Source organism: Triticum aestivum, chromosome 3B, assembly GCF_018294505.1.
Source record: "Triticum aestivum cultivar Chinese Spring chromosome 3B, IWGSC CS RefSeq v2.1, whole genome shotgun sequence".
Lineage (NCBI taxonomy): Eukaryota > Viridiplantae > Streptophyta > Magnoliopsida > Poales > Poaceae > Triticum > Triticum aestivum.
In genome coordinates this window covers 243,407,662-243,427,394 of record NC_057801.1, presented here as the reverse complement: position 1 = coordinate 243,427,394, position 19,733 = coordinate 243,407,662, and the positions used below count along the sequence as shown (strand labels likewise).

General features: G+C 52.5%; 2 protein-coding genes and 1 pseudogene across 3 annotated transcripts; all 3 read left to right on the top strand.

Annotated features, from left to right (window-relative positions):
• The first annotated feature begins 7,749 nt into the window (after positions 1-7,749).
• On the top strand, positions 7,750-11,680 carry LOC123065290 (E3 ubiquitin-protein ligase PRT1). 2 transcript variants are annotated; one of them, XM_044488627.1, is made up of 7 exons: positions 7,750-7,799; positions 10,355-10,438; positions 10,554-10,582; positions 10,653-10,832; positions 10,917-10,958; positions 11,033-11,107; positions 11,194-11,680. In XM_044488627.1, exons 1-7 carry the CDS (start codon positions 7,777-7,779, stop codon positions 11,424-11,426), a joined length of 666 nt encoding a protein of 221 aa, XP_044344562.1. In that variant the 5' UTR covers positions 7,750-7,776; the 3' UTR covers positions 11,427-11,680. The 2 variants fall into 2 exon arrangements, with proteins under 2 accessions (XP_044344562.1, XP_044344561.1); XM_044488626.1 differs by lacking the exon at positions 7,750-7,799 and having other exon boundaries at positions 10,124-10,438.
• Positions 11,681-14,777: 3,097 nt separating this feature from the next.
• On the top strand, positions 14,778-15,448 carry LOC123065289 (E3 ubiquitin-protein ligase PRT1-like). Its single transcript, XM_044488625.1, has 2 exons — positions 14,778-14,846; positions 14,938-15,448. The coding sequence occupies exons 1-2, from the start codon at positions 14,793-14,795 to the stop codon at positions 15,286-15,288; spliced, it is 405 nt and encodes a 134-aa protein (XP_044344560.1). The 5' UTR covers positions 14,778-14,792; the 3' UTR covers positions 15,289-15,448.
• A 3,408-nt stretch (positions 15,449-18,856) lies between these two features.
• On the top strand, positions 18,857-19,497 carry LOC123067476 (uncharacterized; annotated as a pseudogene).
• Positions 19,498-19,733: the final 236 nt, after the last annotated feature.

The following is a 19,733-nucleotide window of genomic DNA, read 5'->3' as shown; positions in this document are numbered from 1 at the left end:
TGAAAGTCAGCAAATACTTAACGTCGATGCATATTTTTGTGTGGAAGATTACTCGGGTTCTTGTGGTGCCATAGTCAGAGATCACAGAGGAAACTTTATCTCGGCATCCATGGCTGGACTTGAGCATGTGGCCGATATTGTTTCTGCAGGAGCTGCTGCGTTACTTGAGGGGCGCAAACTTATACAAAACATAGGATGCAACAATGTTCTAGTAAGAATGGACAATATCACGGTGGTGGAAGCTTTAAGGCAAAATGAAGGTCATTCAATGATTGCAGCTCCCATATTGGAGAGTTGCATAGTTTTACTTAGAGAGATCGAGAAGGTTACTATTGAGCATTTTAATAGTCTAATGTAGTTGCTCATGAGCTAGCTCATTGGGGTCGTGCAAACAATGCATCTTTGTGGGTGGATGCACCTCCTGTGTTTCTTGCTAAATTTTTAGCGGATGATGTAATCGTTATTTGATGTTAATAAAGCTAGCCCATAAAGGCCTTTCCGTAAAAAAAAGCTACGAAGGGATCCATTTCCGTACTCCAACAAATCACACACATACAAACAAGGGTCAGAGGAACTATCACACACAACATATATGCACATGAAATCATTTATACATATCATACGAAGGGAATCAATTGGAGGCTCAGAGCTACTGGACCATGCATGGATGAGATGAGTGTTGGCAACTCAGGTCTTCGAGGGAGCACGACTGCCTGCATGAGACACTGAGGAGTTGGGAAGTTGATGCGGTAGTAGGAAAAAAAACCTTTGACCAGCGCAGCTACCGCCTAAGTGGCCACAGCGGCCATAACGGCAGGATCAGGAGCAGGATCTGGCGGCGCCGACGAGGAAGGGCTCAACGGCCGTCAAGGTACCCTGGATCTGGAGCTTCCCGACGCGCTGGTACATGTCATGGCGTCAGGTGACTGTCGGGGTGCTCTGCGATGTAGAGGATGTAGATCCCTGCCGGTGCACCTGTGTGGTGGGCTGTGGTGAATGGGGTGGGTGGGTGGGGCTGTGACAACGCGGAGAGAATGGGATAAGACGGCTAGGGTTATAGAAAAGTTACAGGGTGAGTTAATTATATGGCGGCTGCTAGAAAGGGATCTAGATCTAGGGTTGTTTGAGTCGGGCCGAGCTATTTCCTGGCTGAAAATGAAAGCCCGAGCCCGGCCTGAAATGTACTTCGGGCTGCAGATTGAGGCCCGAGCCTGGCCCGGGTTTTTCGGGTCGTCGGGCCGGGCTGCCGCCCGGGTTTAATTCGTAGAGTTACAAGCGGCACTTTTTAGCAGTTCCTAGAGAAAATATGACATACAGATTATATATAACCAACTGATAGTACTCTAATATGTAGCTGACTCTTTTGGGCAGAGGATAGGTAGGTTTCGGAATTTAGAAGTTGGACTCTCCATAATGTAAAGAGAGGAGGTTTGTATTAGAAAACTCAAATAATCAATAAAGTCAAGCCTTTTCCCCCCAAGTTATTCTCTTTACCTCCCCCTGGTAATATGCCTACTTGGAGGACCTTCATTGGTCCTCAGGCACCTCCAGGCTATTCAGAAGTATTAGTAACATTAGTATTGATCTACATCGTGTACCTATTTGTATTAGTCTAGACTTCCTTGTACTCCAAGTCCATTGAAATATATATTTGCCCTTTGGGCTGTGTCGGTACCGTGACCGTTGGGTTCACGGACCCAACTACGCACGGGCCACGATCGCCTCCTGGCCAAACCCGAACTAAGGAGCACTCCAGCAACAAGATTTCTACCTCGATTCAGGGGTAGCATGCAGATTTTCGTCATGATATTCAAACAATAAACATCCAGTGGGAGCCCAGGCTTCATAGTGGCATGCAGATCTTTGTCAAGACCGGCTGTGTTCTTCCCCGATCCAGCGATCAAAGGCTGGAAGGAGAAAGTCCAAGACCTCTGGCAACGAGCTGGAATAGTTGACTCGGGAACAAGCTTCCTCGACAACGACAATTCCACTTGACTCGCATTCGGCAAGCAGTGACAGCCAGCCACCGCACCCTTCGCGTGGCATATTGGTTTTGTGTATGCAAACCTTTAATGACGTGTGGCAAGGGGGCAGGTGAGCCAGTGGAATGACAAGAAGCAAGGGGTGACTCACCCCAGTATTCATCGCATGGTGCACACCTGTGCGTGTCACGCCTGCAACGGGTCAACACCTTGGGCGGTGGTGACAATACTCGTTCCTAGAAGCCAGAAGACGGTGACACTTCATCAAGTATTTAATGAACCCACCTACCTCTCCATGGTAGGTGCCCTCCACCGTAGCGACTGTGGTGTCCCTTGCAATATAAAAGGAGAACCGAGCTACGGTGGAAGAAGGGAGTGGGCGATTTTGACAAACACAAAACTAGATCTACTCCAAGGTTGGGTTGGACACTAAGGACATAGAGCAACACTACACTTTTCGTTCCTGGAAGAACTTGTAGCCCACTGTCAACCAAATCAACCACACACAAAGTAGGAGTAGAGTGTTACGTAGTCATGAGGCCCGGACATGGGTAAATCGCTGTGTCCTCTTCGTACCTTTTACATTGAGATTGATCCATGCTTTGCGCCTTGTCTGCGAATCGACAAGGGACATCTTCAATCGTTGGTGTCTCACATGTGTTCTGCACACGCACGACGACATTTGGTGCGCTAGGTAGGGGGGCGCTCATGCGGATCTACATCAGCAAAGCCACCGACGTCTTCACCAACCGCTTCATCCACTTTCGGTCAGAATGGTTGGGAGCCGACACCCTAAGGTTAAGATCAAGCCACGGTCACAAAGCGCAGGCGCAGCCGTGCCCGCCTGCAGAAGAACTCGCCGTCTCCCCAAGAGGGGCGTCCGCACGACAAGCCCAAGAGCGGGCGGCCCAAATCTGGGGGCGGCAAGATGGGACAACATCCACGGTACCCCCAAGCGGCTCCCACGGATGCTTCTTGTTCCCGTGAGGATTTCAAGGTGGCGCACTCCACCTATTTCTCTCTTCGCTACCTCAAGCAGAAGCCGGCAAGCCGCTCCGGGAGTACATCCGTCATTTTTGGCAGATGCAGGACAGGGTCCCTGACCTGCCTGCTGCCTCCGTCATCATGGCGTTCTACCTGAACGTCCACAAAACTAGGGTGCGCGAAGAGCTTGCAGCCCGTTGGGTGCACATCGTAGCAAAGCTCTATGCTCTCACCTACAGGTGCGCCTGAATGGAGGAGGCCAGCAACCCATTGGGGGTTGTCGAACGCGGGTACGTTGCGCCAAGGTCCTGATTGGCACTTTGGCCGACATCACGTTAAAGAGTATGACTGTCATGTTAAACCATCAGTTGGAGATTTGTACGATGATTGTATTTTTTGGTTCTCCAAGATACCACCTAGTCCCTGGCCTGGGAAGCTAAACATACACCCGGTTCGTCCCGCGTATTGTGAATGTTTTTGGCTATTCGGATGCTTTCTCCCCTCTTTTTTAACATGACAAGTGACCCTCATGCAACTAAGGATATTCACGATTGCGAGTCCGTATCGCCACTCTTAGTTGTTAAGTGTTTCAGGACGCCGTACCTGAACCTTACAAAGACTTCTACTCTAAGGACTAAATTACCCTAGGACGTTTCCGAAGAGAAACTATCATCAACTTTTCTCGTACCTACCGTCGAACCACACATTTTGGCTTGGGTGACAAGGAATTGCCTGACACTTACAAAATTCCTTCCTGGAGTGTTTGCCTCGGTGCGATTCCGGGAAGGGAGAATCGCTCAATCATGCTACCATAACTGATGAACTTTGGGATCCTACAAGGGTGGCAACCGCTGATTGATACTTATGAAATTCCTTCTTGGAGTGTTTGCCTTGGTGGGATTCTGGGAACGGAATGTCATTCAGCTAAGCTACGCAAACCTTGGTGCGATTCCGGGAAGGGAGTATCGCTCAATCATGCTACCATAACTAATGAACTTTGGGATCCGACAAGGGTGGCAACCGCTGACTGATACTTACAAAATTCCTTCCCGGAGTGTTTGCCTCAGTGGTTCCGGGAACGGAATGTCATTCAGCTAAGCTACGCTTGCCGTAGAACCTCAAGTTCTAGTTTTGACAACAAAGGCTGCTTGATAGTTATAAGAAGTCAAAATCCCTGGAAGCCCGTATAACAATTCAGGACAGTTATAAGGGACAACTGGGTGCGCGCCTACACGGGTGGAGATACTTATAGCGGGACAGCGTGAAGACGCGGGACTATAGTATGATCTTTGGGAGTAGAAATCGGTTTCCAGCGGGAAGGATTTTTGCTCAAGAACGCATAAAGCCTACCATGGGCCATAGGCATTCGTGGAAAGGAATCTCAGTAAGAATCCTATCGAACCTTAACCCAGGAGAAGGCAGTAGAGGTGGCGCATGCATTGGTAACAGATGCATCCCCTCAAGAAATTCGTTAATCAGCGCAGGCTAGCGATTCCACCCCCAAGGCCGTTTACCGTATGGGGGCTGGATCTCCCTGGTCTTTTCCTCACTAAGTTGGGGACTACAAGTGCTTGGGCGACACAACCGGCAAGATCTCAAGGCGACCTGAGGTTGAGCCTGCCAAGAAAGCCATTGCTCAGTTCGTAATCAAGTTTCGTAGGGGATTGGCCTGCCATTAGTATCTGCCTATCGACGGATTACCAACAAGTGGCACCCAGTTCACGAGTAGCGTCCTTGACGCATGGCATCACAAGCTGGTACCTAGATCGGATGTGTGCTTGGTGCACACTTGAGAGGTATTGGGCTGGCCGGTGGGAGCAATGTCGAGGTGGAATGTGGGCCCAGTACCCGGACTTTTGATGATCTGAAGTAACGTAGTAGGCGCTGATTCGATGAAGAGCCTGTTGCTCCTTGGTCAATCAATGTGATACCAAACCGAGCAGCAGGAAAACCCACCTCGTTCCTACCTGTGGAGTAGAAGTGGTCCCTCCCACAGGATTCGTATGTGAATTTCCTCAGGTACTCGTCCATAGTTGTTCCACGCAAGGGTAAAAAGGAGACGTGACGATGTCAACTTTTCTCGAGGAGAATCCTTCCTGGATCGTTGCACATGCCATGCGCAACCAGGTTTATGTGGCCCTCTCGACCATTGTGCCCGTTTCTGAGGATTCGAGGAAGGTGACCTTCTCCTTCGCCGGATTTCATCCGGGAAGGAAAATAATAAGTTGACACCGAAGTGGGAAGGTCCTATTCGGGTAGTTCAAGGGACTAAAGATAGAGAACCTGCGCACTCAGTGGGGGCCCAGGCAAGTACCACCTTCACCAAAATCTACCAGTAGGACACTACCGGATTCGTTCCGGCTGGCATGCATCACATACTACCCGGAGAACCCGGGTTCCAAAAAAGCAACGGGCTTGCCATCTAAGTGCATTTGGAGTAGGCCTCGAGAGATAAGTGAAACAACTTTCTAGTCCGTTTCAACCCGTGGGTGATCCTATCGAGATTTTGGACCTGTTTGAAAGGGGGTGTTAATAGAACCCGTTGTGTGCCTCTAGCTTGTTGGCAGTTCCTTCCGGCAACACTAACATAGGGGCTGTTTGGATTACGCCCAGGATGGCCACGCCAAATCAGGGGCGAGCCAAAATTTTGGCGGAGGAATCGGCTGCCCGCATCTCGCCTGTGCGTGGGTGTTGATTCTGAACTAGGCTACCAAAATATTGGCGTGGCAACGGAAGCTGGGCCACGATCCAAACATCCACCGAGGCAGCTAGTCAATGCCAAGATTTTGGCGTGGTAGCCATCGGCCACGATCCAAACGGCCCCGTAGCCACAATTGTTCTATAATACCAAGCACTCTGGAAGGTACTACCCCCGTGGTTGTTGCTTAGGTTTTTCATCTTTCGCATCACAGTTGGGATTCGCATAACCAAGTACACCCAAAATTGAAACATGGAGCATACAAATATTTACAAAAGGATTATTCAAGGGAAGCAAAGCATTGGAGCCATAATTTACATTGCTCAAAGTAGGACAATGCTTACATATTATTGCATTCTGTCCGTACTGGCGCCTAGCGCCCACTACTTTCTTTCTGTCTGACAGGCAAAAGGAACGGTTGTCGACATGCTGGAAGGAGACGCTTACATGGGGCCGGAGTCCCTTTTTTTCCAAACGGACCACAACGACAATTAGAGGGGACACCTGGACAGCGGGCGCCAAGTCATCCAAGATGGCGCTCATCGGCAAGAATGGGTAGCGATGGTGGAGATTGGAGAGGATGCGAGAAGCCACGACAATGGTGGCTTGAATCCCCTCTGTTTATTGCCTTTATCAGAAGGGTACGGAGGCGTCCCAGGTCCTCAGCAAGAAAGAGGAAGGACACCAAGTCCGGAAGGCACCGCTCACTGAAGTTGGCTGGGTGGTCGAAAGGATTCAGGCCGATGGCGGGCATTACCGCGCTCGCCTGATGGTATGCACCGCGCAACCGTTCCACCTGTGTGCCCAACGTCCAACAGCGCCTTGCCAAGGCAGTCTTCGATCCCATTCCTCTTGGCTCGCTCCCGCTCAAGGCGGCTCGCCATTATGGCGACCTCCCTGCTGAGGCGATCCGCTGCCTCCTCCATGGTGGCCTCCGTCGTACGAAGCTTCTCGGTCATGGATTCAAGTCACTTGTGAATCTCTGCACTCTCCTCTTGGTGGTGGAGGAGCGCGTCGCTCGTCTTCGCTTGAGATCTTCAAGCTCCGCCTCCATGCATCGGAGCTCCCTATCCTTGGCCTTGAGCTTTACGCTCGTCCTCTCCATGAGGGCTTTGAGCTTGGCGTCCTTGGCCTGGAGCTCCATCCTATGGGCCTGAACCTCCTCCGCGAGGCGCTTCGCCTCGAACTTTGCCACTTCCTGAGCTGCCATGGGAGGTGGAAGAGGAAGGGGGAAGGGAGAACTGGAAGAAAGTAAGGAGTAATCCGCCTCTCCTTGGCATTTGTAGCCGAGCATGATGGATCAGCTCCTTGCTCATGAGGGTCAGCGATCCTACCAATGCACATTTGGGTTCCCAAGACGAACTCAAGTGGCGCCCTGTCCCGTCTACTTGGGGAATTAATGGAAAGCGGCATCATGTCCGCTCTCACTGGCGCAAGAACGAAGAGGCTCAAGACTCAGCCAGCCGCTCGCGCTTACCGACGCATTCCCAAATACTGACGCGGCGGGTTTGATTCCCTCCACCAATGTGAAAAGGGCGCCACGCATCGTGGGGATACTAGACGTTCAGTGTTCCGAGATCTAATTCATGTTTCCATCAAGAGAACATAAATCTAGTTACCAAAAGTGCAAGAAAAAACTAAAGAATAGAGGATTTAACTCAATCTCAAAAAAGGACTATGCAACCAAGGATTGAATGGATATGATTCTTGATTAAAAAGTCACACAGTTCATCTATACATTATTATCATTATACTTTGCTGCTGCAATAGGGCCCATTTTAGAGTTTGGCACAGGGCCTCCGATTTTGCCGGCCCGGCCCTGCGACCATTCCAATTGACTCGCATCCGGCAAGCAGTGATAGCTAGCCACCGCACCCTCCGCGTGGTGTACTGGTTCTGCGTACGCAGACCTTTAACAGCACGTGGCGAGGGGGCAGGCGATCCAGTGGAATACCAAGACGCAAGGGGTGACTCACCCAAGTATTCCCTGCATGGTGCACACCTGCGCAGAGGCGTGTCATGCCTGCATCGGGTCAGCATCTTGGGCGGTGGTGACAAGACAGGCACTCGTTCCCGGAAGCCAGAGGACGACGACACTTCATCAAGCATTTAATGAACCCACCTATCTCTTCATGGTAGGTGCCCTCTACTGTAGCAACTATGGTGTCCGTTGCAATATAAAAGGAGAACCGGGCTACAGTGGGAAAAGGGGGGGGGGGCGGAGATTTTGACAAACACAAAACTGGATCTACTCCAGGGTTGGGTTGGACACTAAGGACATAGATAGGAGCAACAGTACACTTTCCGTTCTTGGAAGGAACATGTAGGTCACTGTCAGCCAAATCAACCACACACAAAGCAGGAGTAGCGTCTTACGCGGTAATGCAGCCCGAACTTGGGTAGATCGTTGTGTCCTTGTTAGAGTATGTAATGGGCCTGGGATGGTGGTATAGCCCGTTAGTCTTAGGGTTAATTAGAGATAAGGGTTGCTTGCTTAGGGGTCAAGTAAGCCTTGCTTGGGAGTCAAGTAAACCTCTCTATATAAAGAGAGATGTATCAATCTAAGCAAGCAAGAATTAATAAGGAAATCCCTTCCCTCTTGCCCGGCCGTGGGTAGAAAGGCCCCCGGCCGGCCCTCTCGCGCCCTCCTTCTAGCAGCGCCATTACAATTTGGTAACAGGTAGCTTTGGTTCGATCATGTCTTCAACGCCGCCAAGCCCGTCTCTTTCGTTGCGGTCACCTCGTCGCCTCTGGCGACCACCACGACCTTCGCCCCGCTCCTGCCCGCGCCGGGATCCTCCGTCGTGCCCGCCCCCAACGTCCTCACCCCGGAGGAGGTGTCCGGGGTGCTGCGGGACCTAACCCGGGCGGTCTAGGAGATCCGCCTGTTCTTGGCCGGGTCCTACGGGGCGCACCCGGCTGCGCCGCCCATCGCCGCCCCCACGCCGCCGTGGCTGTCGTGGCAGCCGCCGCACCAGGCGGCCTTCGCCGCGCTCGCCGGGCCGCTACAGCTGCCATCCATCGCCACCACCGCCCAGCCCTGGCTGCAGTGGCAGCCGCCGCTCCTGGTGGCCTCCGCCGCGCCCGATGCTCCGCCGCAGCAGCCGCAACCGCTGCCCGGCGCGACACCGCAGCAGTCGCTGCAGCTGCAGCAACCACCGCCGGTCAGCTCCGCTGCCCAGTATGGGATGCCCTACGACGGGACTGTGACGACCTCGTTTCCATCAGCGCCGCCGCCATCTCAGGGCGTTCGCATCCAGCAGATCAAGTCCCCGCCGTCGCCGTCACCGCTTTCGTCTTGGATCGCTACCCGCCACGTGTCGGCGGCGGTGAGGCTGCAGGCTGCTCCGCGTGGCCTCCTAGCGTGTCGGCGTGTGCGGGCGATGCGTGGTCTGCAGCTGCCGCTCCTCCAAGTTGTCCTTCGCTGCGCAAAGGATCTCGATCTCGTTCGCTCCGTCGGGGATCTTGGGCATGCGGTTTCCCCCACGGGCGGTGGGCATGCTGTTTTCCCCGCGGGCAGCGACCTCAAAGTCTGCGACATCGGCGGTTGGGGGGGGGGGAGGGCGCACCCCTCCTCGTCATTCTCCATCGCAAGCCCTGCACTCTTTCCTATGCGGTGCAGACCAACAGCCATCCGGCGGGGAGAAGGCAGGGTGTCACCGACAGGAGCGCATTGCGTAGCACCACTGCTTTCCGCCGCCGGCCGCCGCGAGGGCGCCTTTGCTGGTCGCTCTTGCGACCACTTCCAGGTGGCCATACACATGCACTCCTTTGGTCCAGGTGGTGTCCATGGGATCCAGGTGGCTGTACACGTGCACGTCCGGCCTGCGGATGGTGTCCACTTTTTGTTGAGGGGTCCAAAATAAAGCGTCCCTGTCCATTTCAGGTTGAGAGTATTAAAACAAGCCGAGATGTAAAAGGCTTGTTTTTAGGTGTTAGGTTTGTGTTGCGTCGAGTCATGGTTATAAGTTGGTTAGGCTGCAGCTCGAGGACAAGCTGCATGTGCAGGTGGGGTGTAGTGTTAGAGTACGTAATGGGCCTAATGAGCCTGGGCTGGCGGTATAGCCCATTAGTCTTAGGGTTAATTAGAGATAAGGGTCGCTTGCTTAGGGGTCAAGTAAGCCTTGCTTGGGAGTCAAGTAAACCTCTCTATATAAAGAGAGGAGATGTATCACTCTAAGCAAGCAAGAATTAAGAAGGAAATCCCTTCCCTCTTGCCCGGCCGTGGGTAGAAAGGCTCCCGTCCGGCCCTCTGGCGCCCTCCTTCTAGCAGCGCCATAGCAGTCCTACCTTTTACATTCAGATTGATCCATGCTTTGCGCCCCGTCTGCGAATCGGCAAGGGACATCTTGAGTCCTTGGTGTCTCACGTGTGTTCTGCACACGCGCGACGACTGGCTGCAATACAGATACGTTGCATCCATAATACAGGCCATGGCTACGCCCTTCGATCCCAGACTTTTAGTACACGGTTACAAAGGACATGGAGCCTTCCTTTTGTGTTATGAAGGCCCATACTACTCAAAATTCATGGCGATTGATGATTTTGATCTAAGTTCAATGGAGTCTCAACCAAAACATACTACATGGAGCCTCAACCAACCTACCGTATCCCCCAAATCAAACACACCTAAGTTTCATCAAACCACTCGATCTGCTACTGTTTGTCTCACTAATTTTTCAAATCGTAGGATGGCTGCTGACAACAAGATGCATTTCCTGAAGCTGGAGGAGGAGGTGGTGATCCCGACTACGTTCAAATGTGCCATTACTTAGTAAGTTTCAGTGTTTCATCAACGCACTTAAAGTTCCAGTCCTCGATTTGTTGTGATGTCTCCCCTCGCCTGTCACACACCACACCCACTTATTTTATATTTCTCTATGATGCAGTGACTTGCTCTTCAAACCGGTGGTCTTGGGTAAGTTTTGATTCATTCTATCCAGAGTTACACACATGTTTTTCACTGAATTGTTTTATTGATAATATAGTTTGTGGACACACCTTCTCGTTCTGGAGTATTGCTGAGCATATGAGCATCTTAGTTGACACTCTATGCCCCTTGTGCAAGACGCAGTTTGCACATTTTCCAAAAATATGTGAGACTTATCATACTTTGGTTAAGAAATTGAAACCAGCGGAGTATGCAAGAGTTGAAGCGGAATTTTTAGGTGCGTAGCATTGACTACTCTAGTCTACTTTTGTCTTACCACACCTTACATTTTTTCAATTATATTGTTGCGATTGTCTTGCAGAACAAGAGAGAAGCTTGGGGAGATCATCTCCACCAGTTGATGGTATTAGTTTTATAATAGTTATCGAATTGACAATTTCTTGACTGTGTGCATTAAGGCATTAACTCCTTAAATAGTTGGTTTGCAGGATGAGCTTTGTTTTGAGTGTAACAAGCTACTATACAAGCCATCAGTCTTAAATTGTGGACACGGTATTAAAATTAGAGTTTTTGCCTACATTTAGTGACTTCTTAATGTGAAAATTGATATTTTTTCCTTCTGTTTTTTTTTTCTGAAGTTTGTTGCAAAAGCTGCTTGCCATCTAGTGATGGGCTATTGGCATGCAAGCGTTGCGGAAGTGTTCATCCAGGGAAGTTTCCCTCTGTGTGCATTTCTCTGGATGAGATCATCCCAAGGTTTTGGTTACCGAATGAGGTAATTTTACCGAGGGGGACTGATAAATGTGGTTACCACGGTTACCGAGAAATACCGACAAATACCGAGAATATTTCGAGCGAATTTTATAGTTGAATTTTGAATTCAAATAAGAAAATGAACGAATATTCAAACCAGAGACCTCTCAAAACAGGAACTAGGTTGCTACCAACATGCCATAACCAACTTTCATTGCATTAATTAGACCCTACATACCTTACTGTAAATCGAGTGTTTAAATTCAAAAATTTCAAAAAAATGGTATTTTTTGCTCGGTATGACGATTTACCGAGGGGCACGGAAATACGTGGTAACCATGGGAAATCTTGAAATTTCGACTGGTAACCAAAACCTTGGATCATCCAAGAGTTCTTCCCGCGGGAGTACGCTGCAAGGGCTGAGGCTGTTGGACTAAGTTTTGAGCCTTTATCATCGGGTAAGCATCGGGAACGTGTTCAGTTGTTTCTTGCCTTACTAAAATATTGATCACACTTGGGTGGGGGAGAGATAGGGGAGCTGGACTCAGGAGAGAGAGCTAGAGAGGTGTGCTGCATGTGGGCACACATCGTCACACTTGTGATTTAGGGTTGCTTATCTTACACTTCTATTGTTGGCAAAATGATAGTCTGGGCACAAAACCTAGGGTGTAGCATCCACCCTCGTCGACCTGATGTCCATATGGCGTATAGCCTGAAAATCTTGGTGTAGATTATGAACGGCAGAGACATGCTCACTGTGTTCCGTGGTGCTCTGCTCCGGAGCCACCGGTCTACACAAGAAACTAAAGTTGAATCGCTCTCAAACCAACTGCTTTGGAAACTTTAGGTTCAGAGTTTGATTATCACATTGCCTTGCCTGCGTTCGGTACCCTGGTGGTTTACTGAATGCGTGGTGCAGCCGTGAGGTCACCTTATCCACTCCGCAACTCACTAGGAATGCCATCTCTGCCCAAGTCTCTTCTCCTGTCGGGACACCTTAGTGGATTACTACCGTTTATGGGCAAATAAAGCTGAAACTGGTAAGATCTCCTTCCTGGCTGAGCCCCATGATGCTCACACGGCTTGCTCTTCCCGTGGATGCTTTGTGGATCTTCGACCCGGGACCGCACCAGATCGTCAGCCGCAAGCAGAATGCCTTCATGGGTGGGCGGTCATTGCATGATAACTTCATCCTCTTCCGAGAGACTGCACACTCTCTCTACAACAACTCGTGTGCTACACAAATTGGACCTATCCAAAGCCTTTGATTCAGTCTCTTCCCTGTCTTCTTTGAAGTGCTCAAGAGTTGGGAGCATCGGTTTCAGCGACCAATGGCGAGATTGGCTTGCAATCCTCTGGTCCTCAGCTAGCACTCGAGTCATGCTCAACGGAGTGCAGGTCCACCAATTTGGCACAGAAAGGGGCTGCACCAAGGTGACATGCTTTCCCCAATGCTCTTCGTCATCGCGGTTGATGCCCTCAGCTGTCTTCTCCACCACGCCACCACACTTGGTGTCCTGGAGCAATTGCAAGCGCTGTCCCGTGGCCGGAGTTTCACTTTATGCAGACAACTGGGTCATCTTCTGCCATCCCTCCTGTCACGCCCCTAGATTAGGAGGTGACAAATCAATACCGAACAGCACCAAATCCATCGATACAAGTGTTCCTGGTGTATGAATTAAATCACCAAACCAAGATTCACAAACGAACTACAATCCAGAGAAGAGAATCAAGGATGAGAAGAGCACAGAATCAAGGTAAGCATGAGAGAATCATGAGGAGAGGGGATACACTCGTCTGGTACGAGGGAAGGGAAGAGCTGGAGGAGGAAGAACGCCAAGCCAATTCTATTCTGTTCGCCCCCCTGATGTGCTTCCCTGGTTGCATATGTAGCATATGCCATGCCAACTGGGCCCTATGCTCCAATGACAAGCCCTTTCCATAAGCCCAGGCCCAGCTTACAGACATATAGTGACAGCCCGTAGTGGGGGTGTTACACCTCCAGCTCCATGCATGACCTCATTGCCTCCGTGAATTTTATCGCTTTTCGGTGAAGCCTCACATCGGTGCACCAATTACACTGAAAGTTTGGCCATGTCTCTGCACTGTTCACCCGATGAGGCGGCCTTGGTCGCCATCCAGCTTGGTTGTGGAGGAATTCCCACTTCCCTACCTCGGGTTCACCTCACTGTGCGCCGACCTACTGCTGCTATTCCCTATTATCTTGTGCTAGCCAGCGGAGTTTGGTGGAATTGGTGTCAAAGACCAGGAGCGTCCCGGGGTCGCTCTACACCCCCACTTGCTTTGGTGTAGACGCACAGACAGTCAGCGATCCTGGAGCGGCCTTGAGTTGCAGTTCTCAGCTATAGAGAAGGCCATGGTTTTCGTCTCCACCTTCATGTGTGTCAGGAATGGAACCAAGTCCCTCTTTTGGAAAGGTCGATGGCTGGATGGCCGTGCCCCCAGCAGGACTACACAACTGATTTATGGGCATGTGCCCAAGAGGCTTAGGAAGTAGAGGAAAGTGGCTATGGCTGCGCATAACCATTCTTGGATGCTCAACATCCACGGATTGCTTGGCTTGCGTGAGCTCATCCAGCCTTCACGCGCTGTGTCCCAAGTGCAATTCAGTGACCAACCTGATCACCTCCTTTGGCGTTGTACTGAGAGCGGCACCGTGCAAAGCCTCCTTCGGAGGTTCCACCGGATGCAGAGCTTGGAAGCTTACCTGGCCCTCGTGGGCACCGGCACCACGCGAGGTGAAGGTCTTCTTTCTGCTTGCTGCCCTTGATAGATTCTAGACCGCTCAACGGCTTGAACGCCGCAATCACCCTCACCAGCCAGCCTGCATGTTCTGCAACCAAATCCTCGAGACTATGGCGCACTTCTGGTCAAATGCTCCTTTGCAAGGCATGTGTGTAGGAAAGCTCTGGCTTGGACCAGGTTCCCTTTCCGTCCACTCGACCCCGGTGAGCCTCTTGTTGATCGATGGCTCATGGCCAGGGCTTGCTCGCCCAAGGATCTTCATAAAGGTGCCACCTTGAGATGTCCTTCTCACCTCCTGGATGCTGTAGAAGCACTGCAATGACGCGCGTGTTGTTGTGCTACTGGGGCTAATCAAGGACGAGGCCAAAGGTTGGGCCCAAGCCAGCGAATAGGGCTTAGGATGTGTTCGCCCGGGGAGTGGGATGTCTGCCAAACCCCAGCACTCTGTTTCGTGTACCCTGCCCCTGCTTGGGGTTTTGTAGTTTTTTCTGTCTTTGTGAATATATTGAGACGCAAGCTTTGCGTTTTCACGAAAGAAAAACAAGATTGATTATATATAACAAAAAATGTTGGCCATCTAATCATTTTGCTTCTATTAATTCATTAATATGATTACTGTTTAGTTTGAGATGAAAATAAATCTATAATAATGAGTTGCCGTTCATGAACTTGTGTTTCTTGACGTTTAGGTAGTTCGCTCAACAATGATAGCAGAAGCATGCCTCACAGGGTTGGCAATGTGCACCTTGGTGTTGGATGTGACAATTGTGGAGTAAGTGAAGTTGTACATACCTAGATTATAGTTTGTAATGGCCACATTAGGGCACTCACAAACTTGCATATTATGTCAAACGTGTGTGCAGGCAGAACCGATTCGAGGTAACAGGTATAGCTGCATGGACTGTGCGGTGGGTTACGATCTTTGTGAAGACTGCCATTCAAAGGGGTCAACATGCGGGGGGCGATTTAACCAGCAACACCTGCCTGGCCATAGAATGGAAGCTAACAATACACTGCTCCTGAAAAATGTTATGGACTACAACAGTATCACAGATAATGAGCTATGGAACGACAATGAGCAGCCTCAGCCAGGGGGTGAGGAGCATGATGAGGATAATGGGGTGGAGGAATATGCGGAAGATGAGGAATATGAGGAAGATGAGGAGGATGTTGAGGATGTCGATGAGGAACGTACAACCTGCAGAATTGTGTAACTGCGGCTCATGTTGAATCGTGATGCCATATACTCATGTTGAATTCTTAAGTGATTATCGCTTCACTAAGAGTTGCTTTGTAACCAAACAATTAGGGATTTTAGTCTGATTAATGGATACAACATAATCTGGTAACTAAACTAGCTGAAAGTACCCTGTCCACGTTTGTTTGCTGAGCAGAATTTTCTTGTGCTATTTGAGCTCCTTCGACGAGCAGATCTTCACTTTTCCGGAGATATGTATGTCTGTTGCTTAGGATGCTTCGGAAGAACTAGAGCTAGCGAGAGTCGCCCTGCACGCTTTGGCTTCTGTAATTTTCCTTTCACCCAATCACATCAAAGCCATTGCGCACGCTTGGTTACCTGCATGACTTTTGACCTCCTTGCGCATTTGTGGCTGAGTTTATACAATACAACCCAAAAAAAATGCTCTGCACTTTTAGCATATGTGGCTGAGTAGATACAAGCAAAAATATCATCAGACCCAATAACCATCGGGACAATGGCGCATCCTTGTTGTTGAGTATAAGATTATTAGGAAGTGATAGACTAGGATTTGGTCCTGCCTTGTCTTGTACTCCAAGTTGGTCTTTGTACTCCTATATATATGCCCATGAGGCTCAAGCAATATAACAACTATTCCACCAATCTCTCTCTCCCTTCTAACATGATATCTATCGCAAGTCGATCCTAAACCCTAGCCGCCGCTTCCGCACCTGCGCGTCGCCCCCGGGGCGGTCGGCCTCCATGACCGTCGCCGGGGGCTGCGTCGCCCGTACCTAGGGTTCGTCCGCCAGCCGTGTTGGCCGGCTGCCCTAGAGAGTCTTTTTTCCGATCCTTTGATCCGAGTTTTCTCTCTCTCGCCAATCGCTTTGATCGGCGTTTACTTTTTGGTTTTCCGGTCTATGTGATCCGGTTTGCGTCGCCCACCGCCGCCGTCGACCCCGTGCGCCTCTACTCCAACACCGGCGCGATTGGCCAGCTTCTTCACCGACTCGGCGGGCTCGCGCGTCGTCCGCGCGTCTGCCCGTCGGTCGCCCCGACGCGGCGGCCTCGCGCGTCATCCGCGCATCGGCCCGTCGGTCGCCCCGACCCGGCGGCCTCGCGTCATGCGGCGGCCCTTCACCACCGCCGTTCGCGCGACGGCCCGCCCGTCGATCTACGCCGGCCGTCACTGCCCTGCTTCGACCGGGACTCCTGCATCACCCCGACCCGACGGCCTCGCGCCATGCGGCGGCCAATCATAGCCACCCTGCCGCCCGCCGCCGCCGGCTTCATCTCGGATTCCGCCGCCACCACCCTCCACCGAGCGGCGTCCCCGACCTCGCGCGCGATTGGCTTGATCACCCGCTCGTCGCCGCGATCCGCCTCATCTACGTCGCGCGATCGACCTGGCTCGTCGGTTACGCGCGCCTCCGCAGGTCCCGTGAAGATCGTCCCCGAGTTCAGCGCGCCTCTTCACCGATCGAGCATCGGGCTGCCGCTGCGTCGCCCCGTCAGGCCGCAGCGCCGCCGCCTCGTGGTTCTTCTCCCGGCTGCACCGACCCGCGTCACCACTGCGTCGCCCCTTCGGGTCGTAGTGCCGCGACCCGCGGTCCCCCGCCGCCCCGAGGGCGTTCGCTCTAGTCTGTCCCGTGGTTGCATCGACCCTCGTGCCACCGCTGCATCGCCCTGTCGGGCCGTAGCGAGCGTGGCACGCGGTCCACGCCGCTGTCCCGAGGCCGTCCCCACGGTTGCACCGACTCGCGTATCGCCGTTGTGTCGCCCCTTCGGGCCGCAACGTCGCGGTCTGCGGTCCCCGCCGCCGCCTCGAGGTCTTCCCGCCGTCGCCCCGACCCGCCTACCGCCGCTGCGTCGCCCCTTCGGGCCATAGCGCCGCGGCCCACTGTCCACTCCGCCGTCACCGCGCGTCGACCTCCCGTGGTATGCACCGCGACGTCTCCCTTGGCGCGGGAACGCCACCGTCCGCGCCGGTCTTCGTCGCACTATCAGGGTTCTCACCTACTTCGAGCACCGCCGCCGCACTCCTAACCTAGCCGCCGCCGCCGCTCTTCTTTGGCCGCCGCCGCCGCCCGTCCACCCCTTCGTCTTCGTCCAAGCACCCGCCCGTCGCCAGTGTTGCCGTCATCTACCCCGACCACTTCGTCTACTCCGACCACCGTTGGTGACATTGGCCCCGCGCCGATGAACACCGCAAGTGTCGTCGAGTTCTTCTCTGCTGGCCCTACGATTTCTTCGACATGGCGTACAGCTCGTGCAGGTCCTAGTCTCCGCATGCCCGGTGCTAGCAACACCGCCGCGTGCCTTCGTCCACGACGTGTCCCCGGGTCTGGCAAGCCTGGTGCGGCGCTTCGTCAACTTCGTCTTCGTCCGTCTATGCATGCCCGGTGCTGGCAACACCGGTGCGTGCCTTCGTCTATGATGTGTCCTCGGGCTTGGCAAACCCGCCGCGACGCGTCGTCAACAAAATCTCCTCTCTGGCACACCACTACTTCGACACCACCGCGCCCATGCTAACTCGGCGCCCCCTTGCGCCCGCGGCTCCACGACGACTTCCTCAACACCGGCCACCCCGACTCGACATCGACCACAGCATTCTTCACATGGCTACCTCGACCACGGCTCCACCACACACGCTCTCGGCTACATCGACAAACGGCACAAAGGGCTACCGCCTGCTTGAGCAACCTCGCCGGTTTTCACTCTAGTCACGACTTCCGCGATGCGTCGACCGTTACGACTGTGGGGGGTGTCCGTCGGCTTGCCTTCGGATTCTTCTCCAGTCTCACCATCTGTGTCGCTACCGTTGTTACTGCAGGGGGATGTTGAGTATAAGATTATTAGGAAGTATAGGATAGACTAGGATTTGGTCCTGCCTTATCTTGTACTCCAAGTTGGTCTTTGTACTCCTATATATATGCCCATGAGGTTCAAGCAATATAACAACTACTCCACCAATCCCTCTCTCCCTTCTAACACTTGTGATGTCCACGTCGGACAGGAAGGACAAAAGGAACGCGACGCAGGAGTGCTGCTCAACATTGACAACCGGCCTGACTGTTGGTCATGCTCGCGTATTAGTCAGAATAATAGAGATCGATATCTAACCTAACCCGGGTCTCCTCGACGATTCCCTTCCCTCTTGCCCCCGCTGGAATTGGATCCTCTACCATAGAGAAGGAAATTTAGAGAAGCTATGGTACCATAACTTACCTTCTTTCAATCTATATGATTAAGACTAAAATGACTAAAATGATTTTGTAAATTACTGATCTGATGTGTACATTTAGAGTAGAGGTAAAAACACACTAAGTCCTGAAACTTGTCCAACATGTGATGGTTTAGTTCTAAAACTTGCAAAAGTGAACTATGTAGTCCTAGAACTTGCACACAATGTGCAAATTTAGTCCTGAGCCAATTAGAGGTAACCAAGTGGCGCCAGCTGGCCCGGCCCATTCATCGCTGAACAATTTGCAGATACCTCCTGCCATTTTGTCAATTCAACCCGTAGGATACCCATTGAATCCTTGAATCCGGCTGTCGGTTAACCCGCGGCGGGCGGCACGGCCATGCCCACTATGCCGAGCATCCGCACGGTGGCCGCCGTCTTCGGGCTGCTGCTTCTTGCCTTCGTGCTCTCCTCCACCGTCATCTACCTCATCTCCCCGGCCCGCGTAGCCCCCCCCCCCCAGCATCCTCCTCCTCAACCTCTCCCCTTCTTTGCTAGGTGCCCGCCCGCCTCGCCGCTCCGCGTCTTCACGTAAGACACCCCTCCCCCCGCGCTTCCACATCGCCATGATGACCGCCTCGAGGAATGGCCGCGGAGATGGGGGACCCCAAGGGGAACTCCACCACGTTCCTCGCGTGGCCGTCCTCCACGGGCAGGATCATGCGGCAACACAGCGTGGAGTACTGGATGATGGCTTCCCTGCAGCAACAACAACAACAAGGAGGAGCGGCGAGGCCGTGGGTGGCGGAGGCCGTCCAGGTACGGGATCCAGACACCGTCGAGGCCTTTTTCGTGCCCTTCTCCTCGCTCAGCTTCAACGTGCACGGCCGCAACATGACCGATCCCGACACCGAGGCCGACCGCCTCCTTCAGGTAGCAGACGCTCCTCCACACTCCCTTATCGCATTGCTTTTGCTGGTAGCTCTGTCCTTTGGCCTAGAATGGATCATCTCGGCTCTGATTGAGACATCTCTGCTCTGAATTGTGTTTTGGACGCGTCTGGCTGGCGGTCGTTGGCTCGCTAGCGCTCGCGAGCGGCCGACCAAAAAAGGTAAGCAACTGCCCCCCTGGTCCTTCCGGGCCAGCTGTTCCCATGCGCTTACAAAGGAAAATCAGGATCCCCACCACCGTTCACTTTCACGTGATACTGATCAACTTCCAACGCCCCCTCGCCCACCCACTCTCCCCGCTGGTCGCCCAACTTCTTCCCCACGAAA